Here is a 20,322-nt window from a genome sequence, read left to right as displayed (position 1 = left end):
TAGTTACAGTTTATATGATTATGGACCCACCAGACATGCCCAAAGACCATTTTAGACGTTTTAGAGGCCTAGATAAAAAACCTGTAATTTTTTTCTCATATATAAATTTACTCAATCATATGTAATGTTATAACATGTGATATATTAATACATGTCCAAATCCAAAATACTAAGTATACAGCTATCTGCATATATGATTACTACAGTGCTTAAAAAATATGTCTGTTTAGGGTTACCTGACAGATCGTATTTTTTTACCCCCGACCCTATTTTTTTCCACACTTTTCAATGAAAATAAAAAATAAAATAACAAATCCGGATTTCGATCTTAGACTCTAGTTCCAACCATTACTTTAGAGTAAAAGACACTAAAAAAAATCCTGACCTATACTGACCCTATTTTTTGCCAATGTAACCAAACAGTTTAATTTTTTTGGCCTAAGATAGATATACAGCTTGCCCATATGGAAAGTTGGGATTGTTTCCCTTTGCTTACAATAGTAAATACAAAACCTCAATAGTAACAAATGAACATTTATTTCACACTCCCATCTGTCAACATTTACCCCAAAACTATACTGTATAAACTGCAACTAATTCTCAGACCCCTGTGTACAGTAGTAGTAGTAGTAGGCCATTTAAAATAAATCCATGCTTAGACTACTTTTAATATTAATTAAAATAAATATAAAAAAATAATTGAAGGATAAATCAAAACTTTAAATTTTGGATGTATATTAGAAAACACTCGGAAGAAAGGATGGGTTTAATATTAACTTATGACGATTTTAGAGTCTCCGCTTTTCCGGCGATTTTATTTCCGGATAAACATTTTTACCTCCAGCAATTAGAATTTCCAAAATGGCGTCGAAGAAGAAACAGAAGAAACGTGTTTCACCTGAAGAACATGTGGATTTAGATTTATCTTTAATTGAGGAGTTAGGTGGTGACAAGGTAATAGTGAAAATGGCTACTTATGTAGTATTCATTATTGACAGGTCGCTATATGTAACCGTCACAACCAATGTCTATCCACGTTTCGATTTGTGAACACACGTGCAAGCTTAGTTAGTTGAAGGCATTGACTCATTGAAGTTAAATGCACACTTGCCTGATTGCTCACCGGACACGGACACCTTATAGCAATGTTGTTATTGATATTATTAACATGATATTCTATATAATGAATTAGAGGTTAAATGTGTAATTATGAATGTGATAATACATATTTTATACTATGAACAATCTACCATGATGAATCAGCTGTCTACAGAAAGGAAGAGACCGAGAGTTCCAAGACCATCTTCTTCTTTCTATATCCCTAGGGGCAAGATCTTCTTGACAAAGAAGATTACCTGGAGTCCGTGGGGGACTCAAAAATTTAAAACTTTCACCAAATATGGTTATAAAGTTAATTTTTCCATATAGTTGCGAACTTAATCACATTGTTTATTGTTGTGTAAAACTAGAACATTTATATTTCCATAAATAGTACAATGAATTAAACTTTTATTAAAAGGGTATTAGAAGTTGGTGATGATTGCATGATCTTCTGATGATGACTTATATTTGATTAACTTTCTTTAGCATGATTTGGAGCTTTTGAAAGGTTTGGACCAAGAGGACAATGAAAGCCTAGAGGGACTGGATAATGAGATGGACATCGAGCCTGTCAAGAAAGATGAGGTATAAAGACAGTCTCACATTTGTAAAAACTAAAGTGTTCAATAATAGAGTCGTATAAAACATTGCAGACTTGTATATATATTATTAGACAATTTCCCCCCTATGAAACTGCTCTTGATTGTATGCAACTTTTAAAATTGAATAATTGAGCTTATGCGCTACTACATATACACATAATATTATCTCAATTTTTCCCTAAACTTTATATTGGAATATACATCTAACTCAGGCAGAACACAATCTTTACTTCTAAATTAAATGGTCATGTATTTAAATGATTATTAGTGATTTGATAAGTTATATTTGTTAAAAACTTACATTTTGTGTTTTTTCAGCTGAGGGATTTTATTAAGAATCTTGGCATTAGAAAATATCGAAATGAAATCAGGTTGGTATTATGTAAAAAGTATCAGTTACTAAAAGAACAAACAAAAAAATTGAGATCTGATAAATTAATAAATAAATTTCCTCTGCAATATTTGATGAACAATATTTCATCCAAAATGATACCATAAAGAATATTTCAGTTAAATTTTTTTTTCTTGTTTCAGTGAAGAGGAACAAACGACAGAGAGTGAAAAGCTAACCAAAGAAAAGAAGGAAGAAAAAAATAAAAAGAAGCAAAATGCTGTCGATTCTGTTACACCAGTTCCACAGAAAAAGGAAAGAAACAAGTACAAATCACTTGTACAGCATCCAGAAGTGTCAAGTTCCTCATCTGCGAGTCAGCCACAAGGACTGCAAGGTCATCTGTTAATGTATAAACCTCGTGAATACCTGCTGATTCGCCATGGAGTACAGTGGCAAGACAAAGAGGTAAGTCACTTAAACCAATGTTGGATATGACATCTTTAAGAGAAAACTAGATAAGTCACTTAAGTCATTTGCCCCTGAAGACACATTTGAGCTCTTTTAGTTCAGACAGAATAGTTCATTATGAATTATCAGGGGTGGATGAGTAAAATCACTTTTAAATATGGAAGCTTAGGGAGAAATAATTTACTTGTGTTTCAGTTTTGTTAGGACTTGAAAGCAAAAATAAAGCACGAGTTTCCTGACGATCTTTGGATTTGATTAAATTGTTTTACAGGACACACTGCCTGGTCTGGATAAAGACACAAGGAGTTTAGATCAGGATTTAGAGAAACAGATGGAGAGTTTTGCATCCAAACTGTTGGCTGATGAGGTCAAAGTTCATACTAAACGTAAGTAAAACAAAATTTGAAAAAGGCTTGCAAATTGTTCTTCTAATTTCTTTAAAGATGCGCCACCGCCGAAATAGCAAAAGGATTCTCATCATTTGAACATTAGTTGGTGTTTAATCATGTTTATATATGTCTAATAAACACAAAAACAATATAATATTTTTTTCAGAATGCAATGAATTATTTCTAATAATTTTATCTTGAAGTAAAATTAGAAGCTCAATTATCGTAATGGTGTTAAGTAAGTAACTTTTGTAACAGAAGAAAAATACTAAATCGTCTGCTCCTGTTTTTGATAGAGAAAAAATACCATGGTCAGCGGTGGAGCATCTTTAAAGATTTTCATAATTTACCAATGAGTTAAATGAATTATGGCAAGTTATGTAAATTGGTCTATTGTTATCTATGAAACATAAATCCTTTGTAATAAACACTTGTAAACAGCTATTTCTTTACCACAACGTTAACCCACCTCTAAGAATAAAGAAACAATTAAAACCACTGTTGTGCAGTCCATTACAGTGTGATGTTCATTAATTTTCTTTGTGAATAGGATCACTTTATAGATAATAATGGTTTATAGATGATGGATTTTGATGAAACTTCGTTATTCAGCTATAAATAAAAAGAAATGAAATTAAAATTCACTTCGTCTGTGGTAATAGTTAAGCACATATCTGACTCCAGAATGGGAATCTAAGAAGAAGTCTGAATCTGGCTGGATCAAAACTGTGCTGGCATCGGGGACGTTGTCGGATAAGATAGCTGCCCTTACTCTCCTGGTACAGGAATCTCCGATCCACAGCCTCAACAGTCTCGATAGTCTCATCGGCATGGCTAAGAAGAAAGGCAAGAGAGAGTCCATGATGGCTACTGGTAAGGTTTGATAAATATTAGTCCTGTTTGAACTTGAACAGGATAGACAAGACAGACAAATAACGAAAGCATAATTCTTAATTAAAAATTAAAACAGATAACTATAATAACAAATAAATATCTAACTATAATAACAAATAAATATCTACAAAGCATTAACATAATCTTTAGTGTTGATGCCACATCTTTCTTGTATTTCTATACATGGTCTCTGGAGCCATATAATACTTTAGTATCTACCACAGATCCCTCTGCTGACAAACAATTGTATCTACCATTAAGTGCATATTGGACGTTAGAAACTTTCTCCTTTTTCTTATTTTACTAAGCTTAATTCTTGTGGATGAATTAAGCTGGCCTTATGACAGGGAATTTTTAGTTGACCTGGCTATGATTTTATTAACACTGTTGAGAATTACTTATGTACATGTATGTATATATCTGTATCAAATCTGAAGAAGTTAATAATGCATTTCATTTCTCCAACACACCACTTTAGTTTTAGAACAGCCTTAAATATGTTAAGACGATGGAGCTAGTCATTTGAAGCAAATAATACAAAGAACAGAACACCAAAATAACTATTGTCTGTACTACTGTTTACTATATAATTTACTCCACTTTTATACAGATAGTCTTCGAGAGTTATTTACCTCTCACCTACTACCAGAAAACAGGAAACTTCGGCAATTTCATCAGGTGAGTTGATCTATTTACTTTAAAAAGGAATGGATTCATTTCAAGGTACATCTTGTACTTATTATGATTTTAAATGAAAACATTATTTTAATTTCAGTTTGACCTGAATTCTATAGAGGCCACATCAGGAGGGAACAGAGATACTGTTGATAGAAAGTTAATCCTTTGTTGGTTTGAATCCCAGCTAAGGAACAAATACATAGACTTTATCAACGCTTTGGATGTAAGTGGAAGTCTGATATTAGAAAAACTGTGATTGAAATAATTTAGTTCCTGGAGAACCTATTGGTTTTAGAGGGAATGTTTATCATGATAATAGTGTGTTAGTCATGGACAAAACAAATTTTAGATATTTTCAAAAAGCCAGTTGATAAGGTATATTGTCATTAGAAAACACCATCTTAGTCATATGGGTACAGGTACCAGTACTTCCCATTACCTGCTAGTGTCAGCAATAACTCAAATACACTGATGACTGTGAGTGAGAACAATATAGGTGTTTGTGTTTTTTATTGAATAGCATGGAATAAGTAACATTTTTGTAGCTCATATACAAAGTAACATTATCTCTGTAGTAAAACTTCTCATTGCAATCTCCATGAAGTCAATGTGTCTATATATATATTTTTTCAGATGATGTCCAAAGATACTATACAAGCAGCCAAGCAAAAAGCAATAAGTAAGTATATATGGATGAAAATGATTGTAAGAAACTCAACCATCCTCAAACAGAGCCATGTTAATGACATTGACAAAAGCTATGACAGTTTCACTATTTATGGTTTTGAGTCTGAATCCTGGGGTTAGCATACAGCCGGAGCTGCCATTTAGGCACTTAACAATGTACAAAAGACATTTTTCAAACTCGTGTGGAATACAGTTGAATAAAATGATGAAAGTAGATTACAGAGTTATGTTTTCTGAGCCAGGATACATCTGTCCTGCAGGTCAGTATTGTTCTTCTATATTACCAAGACTGTAACAATTCATTGGGTGTCATATATCAAGATCTCAATATAGAGTCCTGAGTAATTCCATTAGGAGAAGATTATCCAAAGTCCAAATCAATAACCATCTTCCATGTAAGTATACACAAAAAATTTTGCTGACAGGGTATCTAAATGCTTATCATCAGCATTCCTTTTTATGTTGCATAATCACTAATCTCCAAGTACTGTAAATATCCTCTATGTAATGCTACTTTGATATTTTTCTCCCTGTGAATGAAATCCTTTATGTAATGTTTTATTTTCATTATTATTCTAGGTACTGTATATGAACTGCTAGCAGACAAACCAGAACAGGAACAGGTGAGTTTCACAAAGGGAGATAACTGGATATGTAAAATAAAATATAAAATAAAATAACGCCTTACATTATCTCCAGGAATTGTTGTCTTTGAGATTTAATGTCTTGTATTTGGAATACTCATTAGCATGGTATATGTTTGAAGACTTGTCTTCCACTTTGCCCTCTTAGGTTACTTTAATACTAACACTTTACAGTGAGTTTATTTGTTTGTTTAGCTTTTGTTATCCATGTTGGTGAACAAGTTGGGAGACCCTGACTACAAATTAGCCGCCAAATCTACGCATCTACTTTCCAGACTTGGTGAGTTAATGTAATTATTCTGAATATGTGGAAGGTGTGGCAGAGAAAATAATTTTCAAAAACTATTAAAAATATTAGATTCCTGTGCTTACAGTGGCTTCAGTAATAGATCCATTTATATGCTCTTGTTAACACCAAACTTATAATGTGAGCAGGTAAAGAACAGGAAAAGGTTCCCTAGGACTTGAATATATTAAGTCGCTCACATGAATTATACACATGTAAAACTTTTATGTAAGAAATGATAATGATAAAGGAAAATGATTGAATTGTGAAAGTTGGTTAGCTATGGTATACATCATTTCACAGTATATAATCAAGCCTTGTTCATTCCAAGCTTGATTTTGTGTTTGTAAATGTTGTAGTTGACAAGCATCCGAATATGAAGGCAGTAGTCGTGGCAGAGGTGGAACGTTTATTGTATAGACCTAACATAGCACAGAGAGCACAGTAAGTATATCGTGGTTATATGGACCGAGTAAGTAAATAGGAAAATGTACGCAGTATGGGTTAATCATACACTCGTTATGTCTCTTCAGCTAATGCAAGATTAGTACTATATCTTTTGTACCAGATTACTGCTTCTGTTAGATAGGAATCCTGTGTCAAAGGGAGGTTAGGTCGTCTTAGCTTAGTTCTCTTCAGTCTCGTGTCAAATACCATTAGGTATTTAGGTCCCTGTAATGACATGGAAACAACCTGTTACCAGGGTTACATAATGACAGCCATCGACTTATTAAAATCGTTAATATGCCTTTTCTGTGAAAATTATTATTATTTTTGAGCGTTAAATGATACTGAATGCAAAACCTATTTCTAAATTTTGCATTGTCTTAATAACAAAATAGCCATTCCTCATTGGTTGAAGTTCAGGGATTATGCAAGATTTGTTACATCATTGGTTTTGATGGATGTTTGTTTCAGATATTATGGTGTATGCTTCCTGAATCAGCTGATTCTGAGTGACGAGGAATCTGAACTCGCTGTCAAACTTATACGACTCTACTTTTCATTTTTTAAGGTTTGTTTGTCATGTTTCCACAATTTAATCACATTTTCTTTAATTTGCTTGATTTAATCTAATCTCATTTGATCTCATTGTTTGAAAATGATTGATTTTTTTTCCATTGACTTGCTATTATTTTGATCATAGAATATGAACCCATTTTTGATTCACAGGCTTTTGTAAAGAGAGGTGAGGCGGACAGTAAAATGATGAGTGGCCTACTTAGTGGTGTTAACAGAGCATATCCCTACGCCAAAGGTAAATAAATCACTAATTAAAGGGACAATTCACTCAGCTAATTCTTTTACATAACCAAGAAGCAAAATATGGCATAAATGTATCGTTCAACAAGTCTTATGAAATTTATAACATAAAATATCGACAAATTCCACATCATTGTTTATTATTTTAATTGATACTGTTGTAATTACAAATCGTTGATCAATACGATTAAGCAGGTACAATATGTACTCTGTAGCCATACCTGAGCCAAAGGCACGCACGCTAAACAAATGAACTATTTAACCACTGAGGAGGTGATAAAAGGATTTTTTAGGTAAGACAATTCACCTTATAAGGTAAGCACACTACTGTCTGAGCGATTTGAGCAGTTCTAGACAAAAGTTGCATTACTCTACGAGCAAGGGACATTGTTCAGCATACAAGATGTTTGACCACAATGTGTAATGGCGGACAGCGAGCGAGTTTGAACATTTCACACGCATTTTACCACTATGGGCTTTTCTGGCATATCACAGCAAAACCGACTGATATAATTTCCATTAGAACTGGGTTTTTCCGATATATATACAAATTTTAATGTTCTCTTAGACTGAATTGTCCCTTTAACGATAGCCTCTATGTTATTGATCTGTTGTACTTGTATACCCGCAGCGCAGATGCCACCCCCACCCAAAAAAAAATAAAAATAAATTGTGGGTCTTGAAATGTCCTTAGCTGTTAATAATAATGTAAATACAAACATATTTAATAAAAAAAAACATTATAAGACAAAAATATCATTAGTATTACAGTAATTAGAATTATTAATTGTTTTTAGGTGAAGAGCAGTTTATCAGTGAGCAGATGGATACCTTGTATAAAATTGTACATTTGGTGAACTTCAACACAAGTCTACAGGCTCTCATGTTACTGTACCAGGTGATGGATTCAAGGTAATCATACAATTACTTACTTAAAGTGAGGTTACTTTAAAGATTGATCAACCTTTACTTTCTTTAACATTATGCACCATGTTATGAATTCAATGTATTAAAATACAATTACATACTGACTTTTAATGAGGATATTATTAAAATTTATCTACATCCATGGACACTTAAGTTACTGTATCAGGCGATGGATTCAAGGTTATCATACAATTACTGACTTTTATTGAGGTTAATATAAAGATTAATCGACCTGTTCAGGCTCTAATGTTACTTACCTGGTCATGAATTCCAGGTTATACAATTACTTACTAGTAATGAGGTTTTTATAAAGATCCATCAACCTCTACAGACTTTCATGTCATGAAATTTCAACTTGTCTCAAGTTTTAATATCTATGATAAATTGGCCTTAGCCATAGACTGAAAGTATACCTAAAAACAAGTACAAAATTAATTTTGTACAAATTAGGGCTATGATGAATCCTCATGTTTGGATAAATTGCTATATTAATAATGTTACAGAAAAAGAAATTAGCACACTCACATTTTAATGTAAATTTTCTTTCTTTAAAAGAGCTGAAATATGATCATAAATTGTATACTTTATCAGTGGTTTCAAGGCTTAGTAGTTGCAATATCTGTAACAATGTTTTTTACCTAGAGGTTTTTTTTTCATCCACAGCCAGAATGTCTCTGACCGATACTATGTGGCATTATATAAAAAGATGATCGACCCAGCTCTGTGTACCTCTGCTAGACAGGCCATGTTCCTAAATCTTCTCTTCAAAAGTATTAAGAAAGACGTGGCTGAAAGGAGGGTCAAGGTTGGTACTTAATGCTGATATTCAATGAATTTAATGGGATTTATTCTTACACACTTTGATGTGTTGATTGTGTGAACTTCCAATAGTGCTGTCTTGAAGTTTGCGATAAAAATCATGTAAAAAAGAAGAAGAAATTTTAGGGTCAAAAACAAAAAGCTGCTATTAAGTCACTCAGAGATTTTGCAAGAGCTGAACTTGTCTGAATGCTGGTGAGGAGTTAGCTCAAAGGACTTAGAGTGGACTTAAAGAAGGGTTGATCATTGGAGAATGAGATTTGTTTGTAGTCCATCTAGTGGGACCAATTGTTCTGCTACACTGATGAACAGGTTCTGCATCCTTTTGTATTGTTTGTATACTACTATTTAAGATGATATATTGTCTGTATTTTGTTGTAGGCTTTCATTAAGAGACTGCTACAGATCTGTCCATTCCAGTCACCCCAGTTTACCTGTGCTGCCCTTGTCTTACTCGGAGAGATCATCAAAACTCAGCCTCATGCCATCATCACACAACACAAATCCATGGTAAAGTTCTCACGGCACTCTCACCTAACACAAATCTATGTTAAAGTTCTCTTGCCGGATCTATTTATTCTCACTTGACACAAAACTATGATAAGCTGTAAATTCAGGGTCATCAAACCACCTTCCCATATGTCTGTTCACGGAGTGTTTCATCCTGTTTTAGGGTGTTGATGAAAATGATGAAGACGATGATGAAGAGGAACATTTTACTGATCTTCCTGCTCCAGATGAGGATGTGGTCCAAATCAAGCAGAAGGAACCTGAGGATGTGAAGCCAGTAATACCATCGTCATGGATACACAAGTCTATCGGTCAAGGTGAGGTCAGGGATAAGGTTAATCAGGACAGAGTCTTTTAAGGGATTTAGGTCAAGGTCATATTCAGAATGTAGGTGACTGAGGTCAATGAAAACCAAGGTATGTAGGTCAATAAGGTAATGTCAGAGATGTAGGTCAATCAAATTATAGAAAGATATCAGAAATGTAGGTCATTAAAACTTGAAGCAAAACATATATTATCACATAATCACAACAACATTCATTTTTATGAATTTCAACTTAAAAATTTCTCGCCAAAAAAATCCATAAAAGGCAGCCATTTTGTCTTGAAATACTCAAAACATGGCATCAAATCTTGGTTTACTGAAGTCAGAATGAATTTCCCCACTGGCACTACCAAAGAAAAGTACTCCAGATGCAAACTCAATTTGCACTCTTCTGATAAGAGAAGTAGCCTTATGAGAAGATCTTCTAGACCAGATCTAGAAGAGCTACAAAGTGATCAGAAGTTTAAAGCTAAAAGTGAAAAAAGGAAAATTGAGTTACAATAATGTAGGCTCTGGTCCATTTACACTAGTGACATGCAAAACTATAAAAGAATTAAAAGTAAAGTCATTGGATAGCAGTCAGCTTATGTGATAAAGTCCTATTTATCCAGTGTTATTTGATTTTAGTACACTATTTCTGACAGAAAATTATTTATTTTTGTAGGTCACAGCATGTTTTACAGTCCATTTGTAAGAAACCCTCTACATTGTCGAGCCGAGCAGGAGTGTATGTGGGAGCTGCAGAAACTGGCTAGGCATTTCCATCCATCTGTCGCTCTGTTCGCCCAAACTCTTCTCAAGGTCAGTAAATAAAGGGGGAAAAAACGTGAAAACATTCACTTTCAGTCATTTATAACACTGGTTGATCCCTGATTAATTTATAGAATGTGAAAAGTAGGTCACTGTGATCTTATTTAAAACATTTTTTTCCTTTTTTCACATAAGCTAAAATTTACATGTAACTACTTTTTAGCAAATTCTGTAAGCTAGCCATCAACTACTATAGATAGATCCTAGACTGACCTTTGTTGCTTGTGGAGAGATAAAGTCTAGAAACAATTAAATAAATAAGTATTATGTTTATAGAGTATGATAGATTTGAGAAACAATATCAGGTATGATAGATTTGAGAAACAATATCAGGTATGATAGATTTGAGAAACAATATCAGGTATGATAGATTTGAGAAACAATATCAGGTATGATAGATTTGAGAAACAATATCAAGTATGATAGATTTGAGAAACAATATCAAGTATGATAGATTTGAGAAACATTATCTCATTCAGCTGAAGATTATTATAGAGCCAAGAAAGGAAAATCTGATAAATTTTTGAGTGAAGTATAATTATTAGCCGAATGTTCTGTTTCAGGGGGAGCCAATCACGTATGGAGGAGACCCCCTACATGACTTTACCACTATAAGGTTCCTGGAAAGATTTGTGTATAAAAACCCCAAACAACAGCAAAATAGTAAGTTTTTGATGGATTAAGATGGAAACATAGTGATATGTTATGATTCAGTAAGTTTTCTAGAACATCATCTAAAACATTTACAGAATTTTGATACAAAGGAAAATCCAAATAATTTCAAACTTGTTTATAAATACCACCCATAAAGGAAAAAATATGTTCTTTATAGCAAAGTCATATTTGTGTACTTCGGTTGAAATTGGTGATTTTGTACCCCAAGAATTTAATTTTTAAAGCAGGTGGCTATTATACAGAGGTGGCCAGGCAGTTTGTACTGAAAATGTATCGTCACACCTTGTTCTGTCAAACTCTGGTAAAAATCTAGTTAAGTTGATTAAAATGTTTATCCAGTTCTTCTACAATGCATTGTTCCAGTTTATTAGCTCACCTGGTCCAAAGGACCGAGGTGAGGCTTATGGGATACCGCAGCAGCAGCGTCCGGCGTACCGTCGTCCGTCTCGTCCGTCAACAATCGACTGTCTTCTCCATAACCGCTGGTCGGATTTCAACAAAATTTGACTGGTAGCATCCTTATGGGGCATACTAAACTGAAAATTGTACAAATGATGGGGCTGACCCGGGGGGCTTGAGGGGCGGGGCCAAAAGGGTCAATTTGGCTATTTCCATATAAACGACTTCTCTGAAACTAAGCATGGGATAGCACCCATAATGCAATGGTAGCATCCTTATAGGGTGGGGATTCAAAATTGTACAAATGATGATGGGGCTGACCCCCGGGGGCCTGAGGGGCGGGGTCAAATGGGGTCAATTTGGCTATTTCCATATAAACGACTTCTTCTCTGAAACTAAGCATGAGATAGCACTCATAATGCAATTGTAGTATCGTTATAGGGTGGGGATTCAAAATTGTACAAATGATGGGGCTGACCCCCGGGGGGCCTGAGGGGCGGGGTCAATTGGCTATTTCCATATAAACGACATCTTCTCTGAAACCAAGCATGGGATAGCACCCATAATGCAATTGTAGCATCCTTATAGGGTGGGGATTCAAAATTGTACAAATGATGGGGCTGACCCCCCGGGGGCTTGAGGGGCGGGGCCAAAAGGGGTCAATTTGGCTATTTCCATATAAACGACTTCTCTGAAACTAAGCATGGGATAGCACCCATAATGCAATGGTAGCATCCTTATAGGGTGGGGATTCAAAATTGTACAAATGATGGGGCTGACCCCCCGGGGGCCTGAGGGGCGGGGTCAAATGGGGTCAATTTGGCTATTTCCATATAAAACGACTTCTTCTCTGAAACTAAGCATGGTATAGCTCCCATAATGCAATGGTAGCATCCTTATAGTGTTGGGATTCAAAATTGTGCAAATGATAGGGCTGACCCCCCCCCCCCGAGAGCCATATAAATGACTTCTTCTCTGCAACTAACAACTAAGCATTGTATAGCACCCATAATGCAATGGTAGCATCCTTGTAGGCTGGGGATTCCAAATTGAGCAAATGATAGGGCTGACCCCAGGGGACCTGAGGGGCGGGGTCAAAAGTGGTCAATTTCAATATAAATGACTTTTTCTCTGCAACTTAACATGGCATTGCGCTCATAATGCAATGGTTACATCCTTATAGGGTTTGGATTCAAAAGTTTGCAATGATGGGGCTGACCCCCCGGGGGCCTGAAGGGTGGGGTCAAAAGGGGTCAATTTAGCCATTTCCATATAAACGACTTCTTCTCTGCAACTAAGAATGGAAGAGCACTTATAATGCAATGGTAGCATCCTTATAGGGTTGGGATTTGAACTTGTACAAATAATAGGGCTTACCCCCTGGCCTTAAACGGCAATATATGCGAGGTCAAAAAGGTCAATTAGGCTACTATTTTCATATAAATTACTTTGTCTCTGAACCTATGTATTGGATAGAGCATATTTGTATGGTATCAATAGCATCATTGTATGGTTGTGATTCAAAATTAAACTTTGGGAGTCAATTTTTGCTTATTTTTCTAATTGTCAGAGTCTTGTGATAATTACTAACAAAAAACCAGGTGAGCGATACAGACCCTCTGGGCCTCTTGTCTTTGGGTGGATTGGAGTTTACAGGTGGTTTAGATTGAATACATAACATGAAGTCTGTCTCTGCCCAGCAAATGCTTTTATGAAATAGATTAAATGGAAATGCACTCGAAGTTTAGGATAGTAAAAATTCAGTGTTGCTGTTCTTTGCATACAAACTGTCAGAAAACAAGTTTTTGTTTAGATACTTTCAGTAGAATAAAAAGTGAAATGATGTGTTAATTTCACTGATGTCAATTGTAGTACCTGAAAACTCGGGAATCCTTTCCAAGACGAAGACAAAGAGGAGGGACCCCCTGACTGGGGCGAAGAAGTTTGCTGTTAATAGTAAACATTTCTTAGAGAAGGATGAAAGCGAGATCCCAGTGGAGGAAAAGTTTTTCCATAAGTAAGCTTGATAATATTTGGTAATCATCCTAAACCATGACCAGACAAACCCGTCAATATATTTCTTATAAGCTTTGAATCCTGCTTATATCTTCCTGGAACACATAGTGTTACAATTATCCACCCTGTCCCACCCAGCTTTGATATACAGCTGTATGGAGGAAGGGGCAATTATATCCTATAGTCATATTTCTACTGTTGAACTTTCAATAACCAAGTTTTGGATTATTTTCAGGTATTTTACCCAGAAGGAGGCTCTGAGTGGCAAGGTGACGAAGGCAGCAGATGAAAGTGACGATGATGGTAGTGTTTGTGATGAGGACTTTGACGCCTACCTCGGTAAGGTTCAGCAGAATAGCTTTTCCAGCTTTGATACTTACACAAGTTTCAAACTAAATACATTCTCTAAATTTCACAATTATCATGAATAATGCTTCTAAAGTGAGCTCAACTATCAACCGTGTCCTTCTTTAAAACAAACTAGGTCACAGTTACTATAAATAGAAATTACCCCTCATAGCGACTCTTTCTATTTGTATGATGATAGACTGAACCATAAAGATAGAAAATTATGTGTAGATAAAGCTTTGACTGATGGAAGAAATCTACATGACATTTTATTTCTGACAGATATTGATGTCTGTTTTGTTTACAGATAAATATGAACAGGAGTTGGACGGTGCCGACCAAATGAACTTTGACTTCTCTGATGTAGACTTTGCAGCGTAATTATTATTAAGTTATTTCAAAGATATTTACTTCCTGAAGAAATCAATTTAAATTTCTTTCTTGATGTAAAGTAAATAAAAACTAGATAAAAAAAGATTATTCACTATCAGCAAATTATTATAGTATCTTGAAAGATAGACTTAATAGTTTTCTTCCAGATTTAAAATGGAGGTTTTACAATAATTTTACTGGTATCAAGTTATGTTTTATTTTTTTTTGAGAAGTATGATTATATAACGCTGGTATTTGTGGCTATGACAGATCAATGGGAAAGAAACCAAAGAAGAAACGAAAGCAAGAAGAGGAAGATGATGAAGATGATGATGAAGATGACTTTGATAATTTGTCTGATGAGGAAATGGACTTTGATGATGATGATTTCAAAGCAGAATTCGAGGATTTTGATAATGATGGTGATATTGATGATGATGAAAATGAAGAATTAGAGCTTGATGAAGATGAAATGACTGATGATGATGACGATGATGATGATGATAATGATGACCAGGAAGATTTTAATGAGGAAGACATAGAATTTTCTGATGAAGGTAAATTATTTTACCCCCGCAACCTAAGTTAAGGGGGTTATACTAGAATCTGGTTGTCTGGCTGTCCGTCTGTTCGTCTGTCTTTAGACACAACTGTGTCCGGCGAACTCCTCCTAAGCTTCTTTACAAATTTTGATGAAATTTAGTACACAGAACCCTGACATAAAGGGCAGTTGAGTAAACTATATATAGAGTTCTGCAATGTCCGTAATTAATGAAGTTGGAAGTATTAGTTGTCCACTCTGGCAACAGCTCTAGTTTTCATCTGTTTTAGTGAATATAGACAAAAATCTCAAACATTGAAACAACGTGTTATAAAAGGCAGAATTGTCCTCTTGTAGGGAAGAAAAACTTTCAGAATTGGGAAGGTTATTTTCACAGATGGTACATTAACAATTTGGCCATGTTTCTTGTAGATGAGTTTTGCAGAACCTCAGCCCAAATCCAAGAAGAGACAAGGTGATGTGATATGTTGGTCTCACCAAGGAAAAACATCCAAAGGGTAAACTTGTTTTAAACACGGATTAAAATCTTTTTATTTTTACATGCTTTTTTCCTGATGGTTCTCTCATTCTTTAGCATTGCTGGATCAGCTTATGTTTTGGGGCTTTCTGTGATGAATTTTAAGGTGTTTGCCTGATATCTTTAAAAAAAATTGTTATGATCCAAATGACATGAAATAGTGTAATATTTGTCTCATCCACCATTAAATGGTTTCCATTTTTACCCCACTCCTTGATTTTTTAGCCCACACATTATCAGATGGTGGGCAGTATTTCAAATCGCCCTGAAGGTCTGTGGTCCGTCGTCCGCCGTCCGTCGTACGTCCGTAAACCAAATGCTTCGTTATCACACTATTTCACTTATAATCTCGGCTGCAGTGGATTTTTGTCTCAAACTCATTCAACATGGAGGGTCCCCTTGGTCACATATTTGTGCCATACAGATTTTGAGGCTGATCGGTAAAAACTAGATGGGCCGCAAAGGCACGCCATCTGTTGGAACTTTGGGCAGTTGAAGTTTGTTATCAATATTTCTTGAGAAATCTACTGAAGGGATTTTGTTCAAACTTCACATGGAGGTTACCCCTAGGTCCACTAGTTGTTGCCTTATTCAGATTTTGGAGGCTGATCGGAAAAAGAAGATGGCCACCAGGCAGCCATCATTTGATTTTGGCAGTTGATGTTTGTTATCGATATTCTTGAGAAATACGGAAGGGATTTTGTTCAAACTTCATATGGGAGGTTACCCTTGGTCCCTAGTTGTGCCATACAGATTTTGAGGTTGATATCGGAAATAAAACAAGATGGCCGCCACGGCCTAGCATTTCTTTGATTTTGGCAGTTGTAAGTTTGTTATATCAATTTGTTTTCTTGAGAACTACGGAAGGGATTTTGTTCAAACTTTCCACATGGAGGTTACACCCTCGGTCCCTAGTTGTGCCATACAGATTTTGAGGCTGATCGGAAAAAACAAGATGGCCGCCAGGCAGCCATCTTTGATTTTCGGCCAGTTGAAGTTTATGTTATCGATATTTCTTGAGAAACTACAGAGAGGGATTTTGTTCAAACTTCATATGGAGGTTACCCTTTGGTCCCTAGTTGTGCCATACAGTTTTGAGGCTGATCGGAAAAAAAAAGATGGCCGCCAGGCAGCCATCTTTGATTTTGGCAGTTGAAGTTTGTTATCAATATTTCTTAGAGAAAACTACGAAGGGATTTTGTTCAAACTTCACATAGAGGTTACCCCTTGGTCCCTAGTTGTGCCATTACAGATTTTGAGGCTGATCGGAAAATCAAGGATGGCCGCCCAGGCAGCCCATCTTTGATTTTCTGGCAGTTTAAGTTTGTTATCAATATTTCTTGAGAAACTAACGGATAGGGATTTTTATGTTCAAACTTCACATGGAGGTTTACCCTTGGTCCTAAGTTGTGCCATACAGATTTTGAGGCTGATTGGAAAAAAAACAAAGATGGCCGCCAGGCAAGCCATCTTTGATTTTGGCAGTTGAAAGTTTGATATCCCCATTTCTCAAAAAAGTGCTGTAGGGATCTTTTCTCAAATTTAAGATTGTAGGTTCCCCTTGGGCCCTTGTTGTGGCATATTGCATTTTTGGACCAATAGTTGTGATCAAGATGGCACGCCAGGCAGCCATCTTGGATTTTCGATAGTTAATGTTTTGTTATGGGCTATTTCCTCAGATAGTACTGAAGGGATTTGTCTCAAATTTCATATGTAGGTTCCCCTAGGGACCTTAGTTGGTGCATATTGCATTTTGGGACCGATCGGTTAACAAGATGGCCGCCAGGCAGACCATCTTGGATTTTGTTATTCAAAGTTTGTTATCGCTATTTCATCAGAAAGTACTGAAGGGAATCTGTCTCAAAAATTCATATGTAAGATTCCCTAGGGCCTAGTTGTGCATATTGTGATTTGGGACCGAAATTCGGTCAACAAAATTGCTGCCAGGCAGCCATCTTGGATTTTTATGTCAAAGTTTGGTTATCGCTATTTCTCAGAAAGTATTGAATGGATCTTTCTCAAATTTCACATCTAGGTTCCCACATAGGACCCTAGTTGTGCATATTGTGATTTGGGTGCCGATTGATCAACAAGGATGGCTGCCAGGAGTCATCTTGGATTTTGATAGTTGAAGTTTGTTACCGCTATTTCTCAAAAGGTACTGAAGCGATCTGTCTCAAATTTTATATGTAGTATGTTTGAAAAAGTTTATAAAGTAGAGAAAAGATCCATCTTTCCTTTGTCAGTTATAGATCATTCTTTGGTGGGCGCCCAAGATCCCTTGTTATTGGGGGGGGGGGGGGGGAGGAGGAGGTGCATTAAGTCTTGTGTATACGTCTATGTTGGTAGATGCTTTGTTAGTATTCAAATAAACTTATCAACTTTGTTTCTAAGATATTTACTGTTACGTTTTTGATTATATTTTATAATAAAGTTTTCTCCTGTTTTCCAGCTCCAAAGGATTAACCAGTAAATTTGCCTCTGCAGATGATGTAAGTATAAATATGTTTTCCTATCATTTATTTTCCCCGACACAATATTGAAATTCTTTCAACTCTTTTGCTAGAAAGGTTTTATCATAAATAAATTTCAGGTGTGATTGCATTGCAACCAGAAGATGATATACTTAAATACATGCAAGTGAATCAGAAAAACTGAATTTTGATCCTTATTTATGACAAAATCTGCAGTAATTTAATAAATGATATACTATTTATATGAAAAATATATTGATTATAAATCTATACGCTAACCACTTTTCTAGTTCTCGCATCTTCTCGATGAGACTGGAGCCTCCAAGCTGGATATGACCACATCACACTGCTGTATCACCTTTAACAGGGGCAGAAATTTTAATTAGTTTTGACTTGTATGCCAGTAGTAGTTTTCTTACTAGTTCTGGATATAAACAAACTGTTGCACATTACACCCATATATCTGACCCGGGCTCACTGGTGGTCGTGTGCCTGCGCCGTCCGCCGCCGCCGTGCGACGTCGCCGTCCGTAAACTGGTTTGACCATTTTAATTGAAACCTTACCCATTTGAAATTGATTTATGAACCCGACTGTATTTTTCGGGTCATCATAATCAAGATTCTCATATATTAATGTTCCAGTGACGAAGTCCTTTCCTGGGTTACATCAGTTCCGATATAAACATGGAGCAGTTTGCCAAGTACTGTTGTTACCAGGTTGATACGGATTGTTGTGGTTTTTATGTGGAAATACATCTGGATTTCCTCCGATCTACTGAAACTGACAACGAGTGCTTTTCATAAGATTGGATCCTGACTGTTAATAGGGTCGATGTAAAACAAAATTAATTCAAACCTAAAGATGCTCTACAGAACTATTTTTGTTGTCCTAACATTAAAGATGCTCCACCGCCGACAAATGGTATTTTTTCACTCTCAAAGACAGGAACAGACGATTTCTTTTTTTTCTTCAGTTACAAAAGTTACTTACTTTACACCATTACCACCATTGGAAAGTTTGAGCTTCTAATTTTACTTTAAGTTAAAAATATGAAAAATAATTAATTGCATCCCGAAAAAAATTCCATTGCACTATATCCTGTATGGAATGAAATACTGATTGCGCATGCACCAAAGGCAAAACGAAATATTTTATATTATTTTTTGTGTTATTTAGACATATATATACACAATAATACACCAATTATTGTTCAAATAATGAATATCATTTATGCTATGTCGGCGGTGGAGCATCTTTAAGGATATTAAACTAAGGCAGATGTAACACAATTAACTTTAAAATATGTCATTATCGCTTAATGTCTAAAACAAAAAATAATTTTGCAGGCGAGAAACAGTTGCTATGGGAAATGAAAAGAGAGAGGAAGATGTCGGGAAAGGATAACAGAAGGAACTTTAAGAACAGGTCCAAGAAACCAATTAAACTGTCCACACACCAGTTTAAAGGGAAATCTAAAGGGACTCAGCGGTTTGGTGGTAAAAAGGGAAAGGCTGGCCGCAAGTGATTGTAATGGGATGTTAAACAAAGTCAAACACACCAAAACATTCTCTAGTGTATGTCTATAGGGAAACTTACACATATTGACTGACTGGACTTGAATTTTGCACAGAAGATTGTAGCTAAGACATAAGAGCCAAACTATTTGTTATGGCTGTCATATAAAGTCATCCAAGGAGACCCAACAGTGGTATCACCCTTGAAATCACATGATAAACTGTTCCAGCCATAGAACTAGGAGATTTTAAACCTGCTGAAAGGGATGAATGAGCTTAAAAACATGTGATGTGCTATTGCAAACTGTAATGTACAGCTAATCGACATTGTTACTGATGAATAGTGGCTTTGTTTTTATGTCCATCAGAGTTTATAGCAACTTTTAAAGCATGAAGTGTAATAAAATTATTACAAAACAGATTCGTGTATTCTCATATTTTTTTAAAATCCTTACTTATTTGGTAAACATTTTGCTTCTTGGGATTCAGACCCATGCAATGTGATTTGCAGAGTAGCATAACTGAAACGGACTCCAGATTGATACAAGTTTTATTTTAAATGCTCTGTCGGCGGTGGAGCATCTTTTAGGTCTTCCAGAGTTGAGGGTGGGTTCATAACATAAACTTGAATGCCAGTCATGGGGGAGCGGAGGGGAGGTGTTTTGTTGGTTTCTCATACCCTTATCCCGTCACATTTTTTAAATATC

General features: G+C 35.5%; 1 protein-coding gene across 1 annotated transcript; it reads left to right on the top strand.

The window, feature by feature from the left end:
- The first annotated feature begins 822 nt into the window (after window positions 1–822).
- LOC138319584 (CCAAT/enhancer-binding protein zeta-like) lies at window positions 823–20,031 on the top strand. The gene is made up of 28 exons (XM_069262735.1): window positions 823–954; window positions 1,588–1,686; window positions 2,022–2,074; window positions 2,238–2,502; window positions 2,777–2,891; window positions 3,579–3,767; window positions 4,399–4,466; window positions 4,564–4,689; window positions 5,100–5,145; window positions 5,733–5,776; window positions 5,993–6,077; window positions 6,443–6,527; window positions 7,002–7,098; window positions 7,257–7,341; window positions 8,144–8,258; window positions 8,937–9,078; window positions 9,474–9,602; window positions 9,766–9,919; window positions 10,592–10,728; window positions 11,301–11,400; window positions 13,684–13,828; window positions 14,063–14,166; window positions 14,483–14,552; window positions 14,818–15,104; window positions 16,879–16,948; window positions 18,061–18,118; window positions 18,391–18,450; window positions 19,420–20,031. The coding sequence occupies exons 1-28, from the start codon at window positions 862–864 to the stop codon at window positions 19,624–19,626; spliced, it is 3,228 nt and encodes a 1,075-aa protein (XP_069118836.1). The 5' UTR covers window positions 823–861; the 3' UTR covers window positions 19,627–20,031.
- The last annotated feature ends 291 nt before the right edge of the window (window positions 20,032–20,322 follow it).

Source organism: Argopecten irradians, chromosome 3 (assembly GCF_041381155.1).
Source record: "Argopecten irradians isolate NY chromosome 3, Ai_NY, whole genome shotgun sequence".
Taxonomy (NCBI): domain Eukaryota; kingdom Metazoa; phylum Mollusca; class Bivalvia; order Pectinida; family Pectinidae; genus Argopecten; species Argopecten irradians.
This window is presented reverse-complemented; position numbering and strand designations above follow the sequence as displayed.

Bases quoted from the DNA above. Each gene is read 5' to 3' on its own strand.
- LOC138319584 (XM_069262735.1), top strand. From the start codon at position 862: ATGGCGTCGAAGAAGAAACAGAAGAAACGTGTTTCACCTGAAGAACAT. The intron at 2,503-2,776 runs GTAAGTCACTTA...ATTGTTTTACAG, and splicing joins TACAGTGGCAAGACAAAGAG to GACACACTGCCTGGTCTGGA. The intron at 15,105-16,878 runs GTAAATTATTTT...GTGCCATTACAG, and splicing joins CATAGAATTTTCTGATGAAG to ATTTTGAGGCTGATCGGAAA.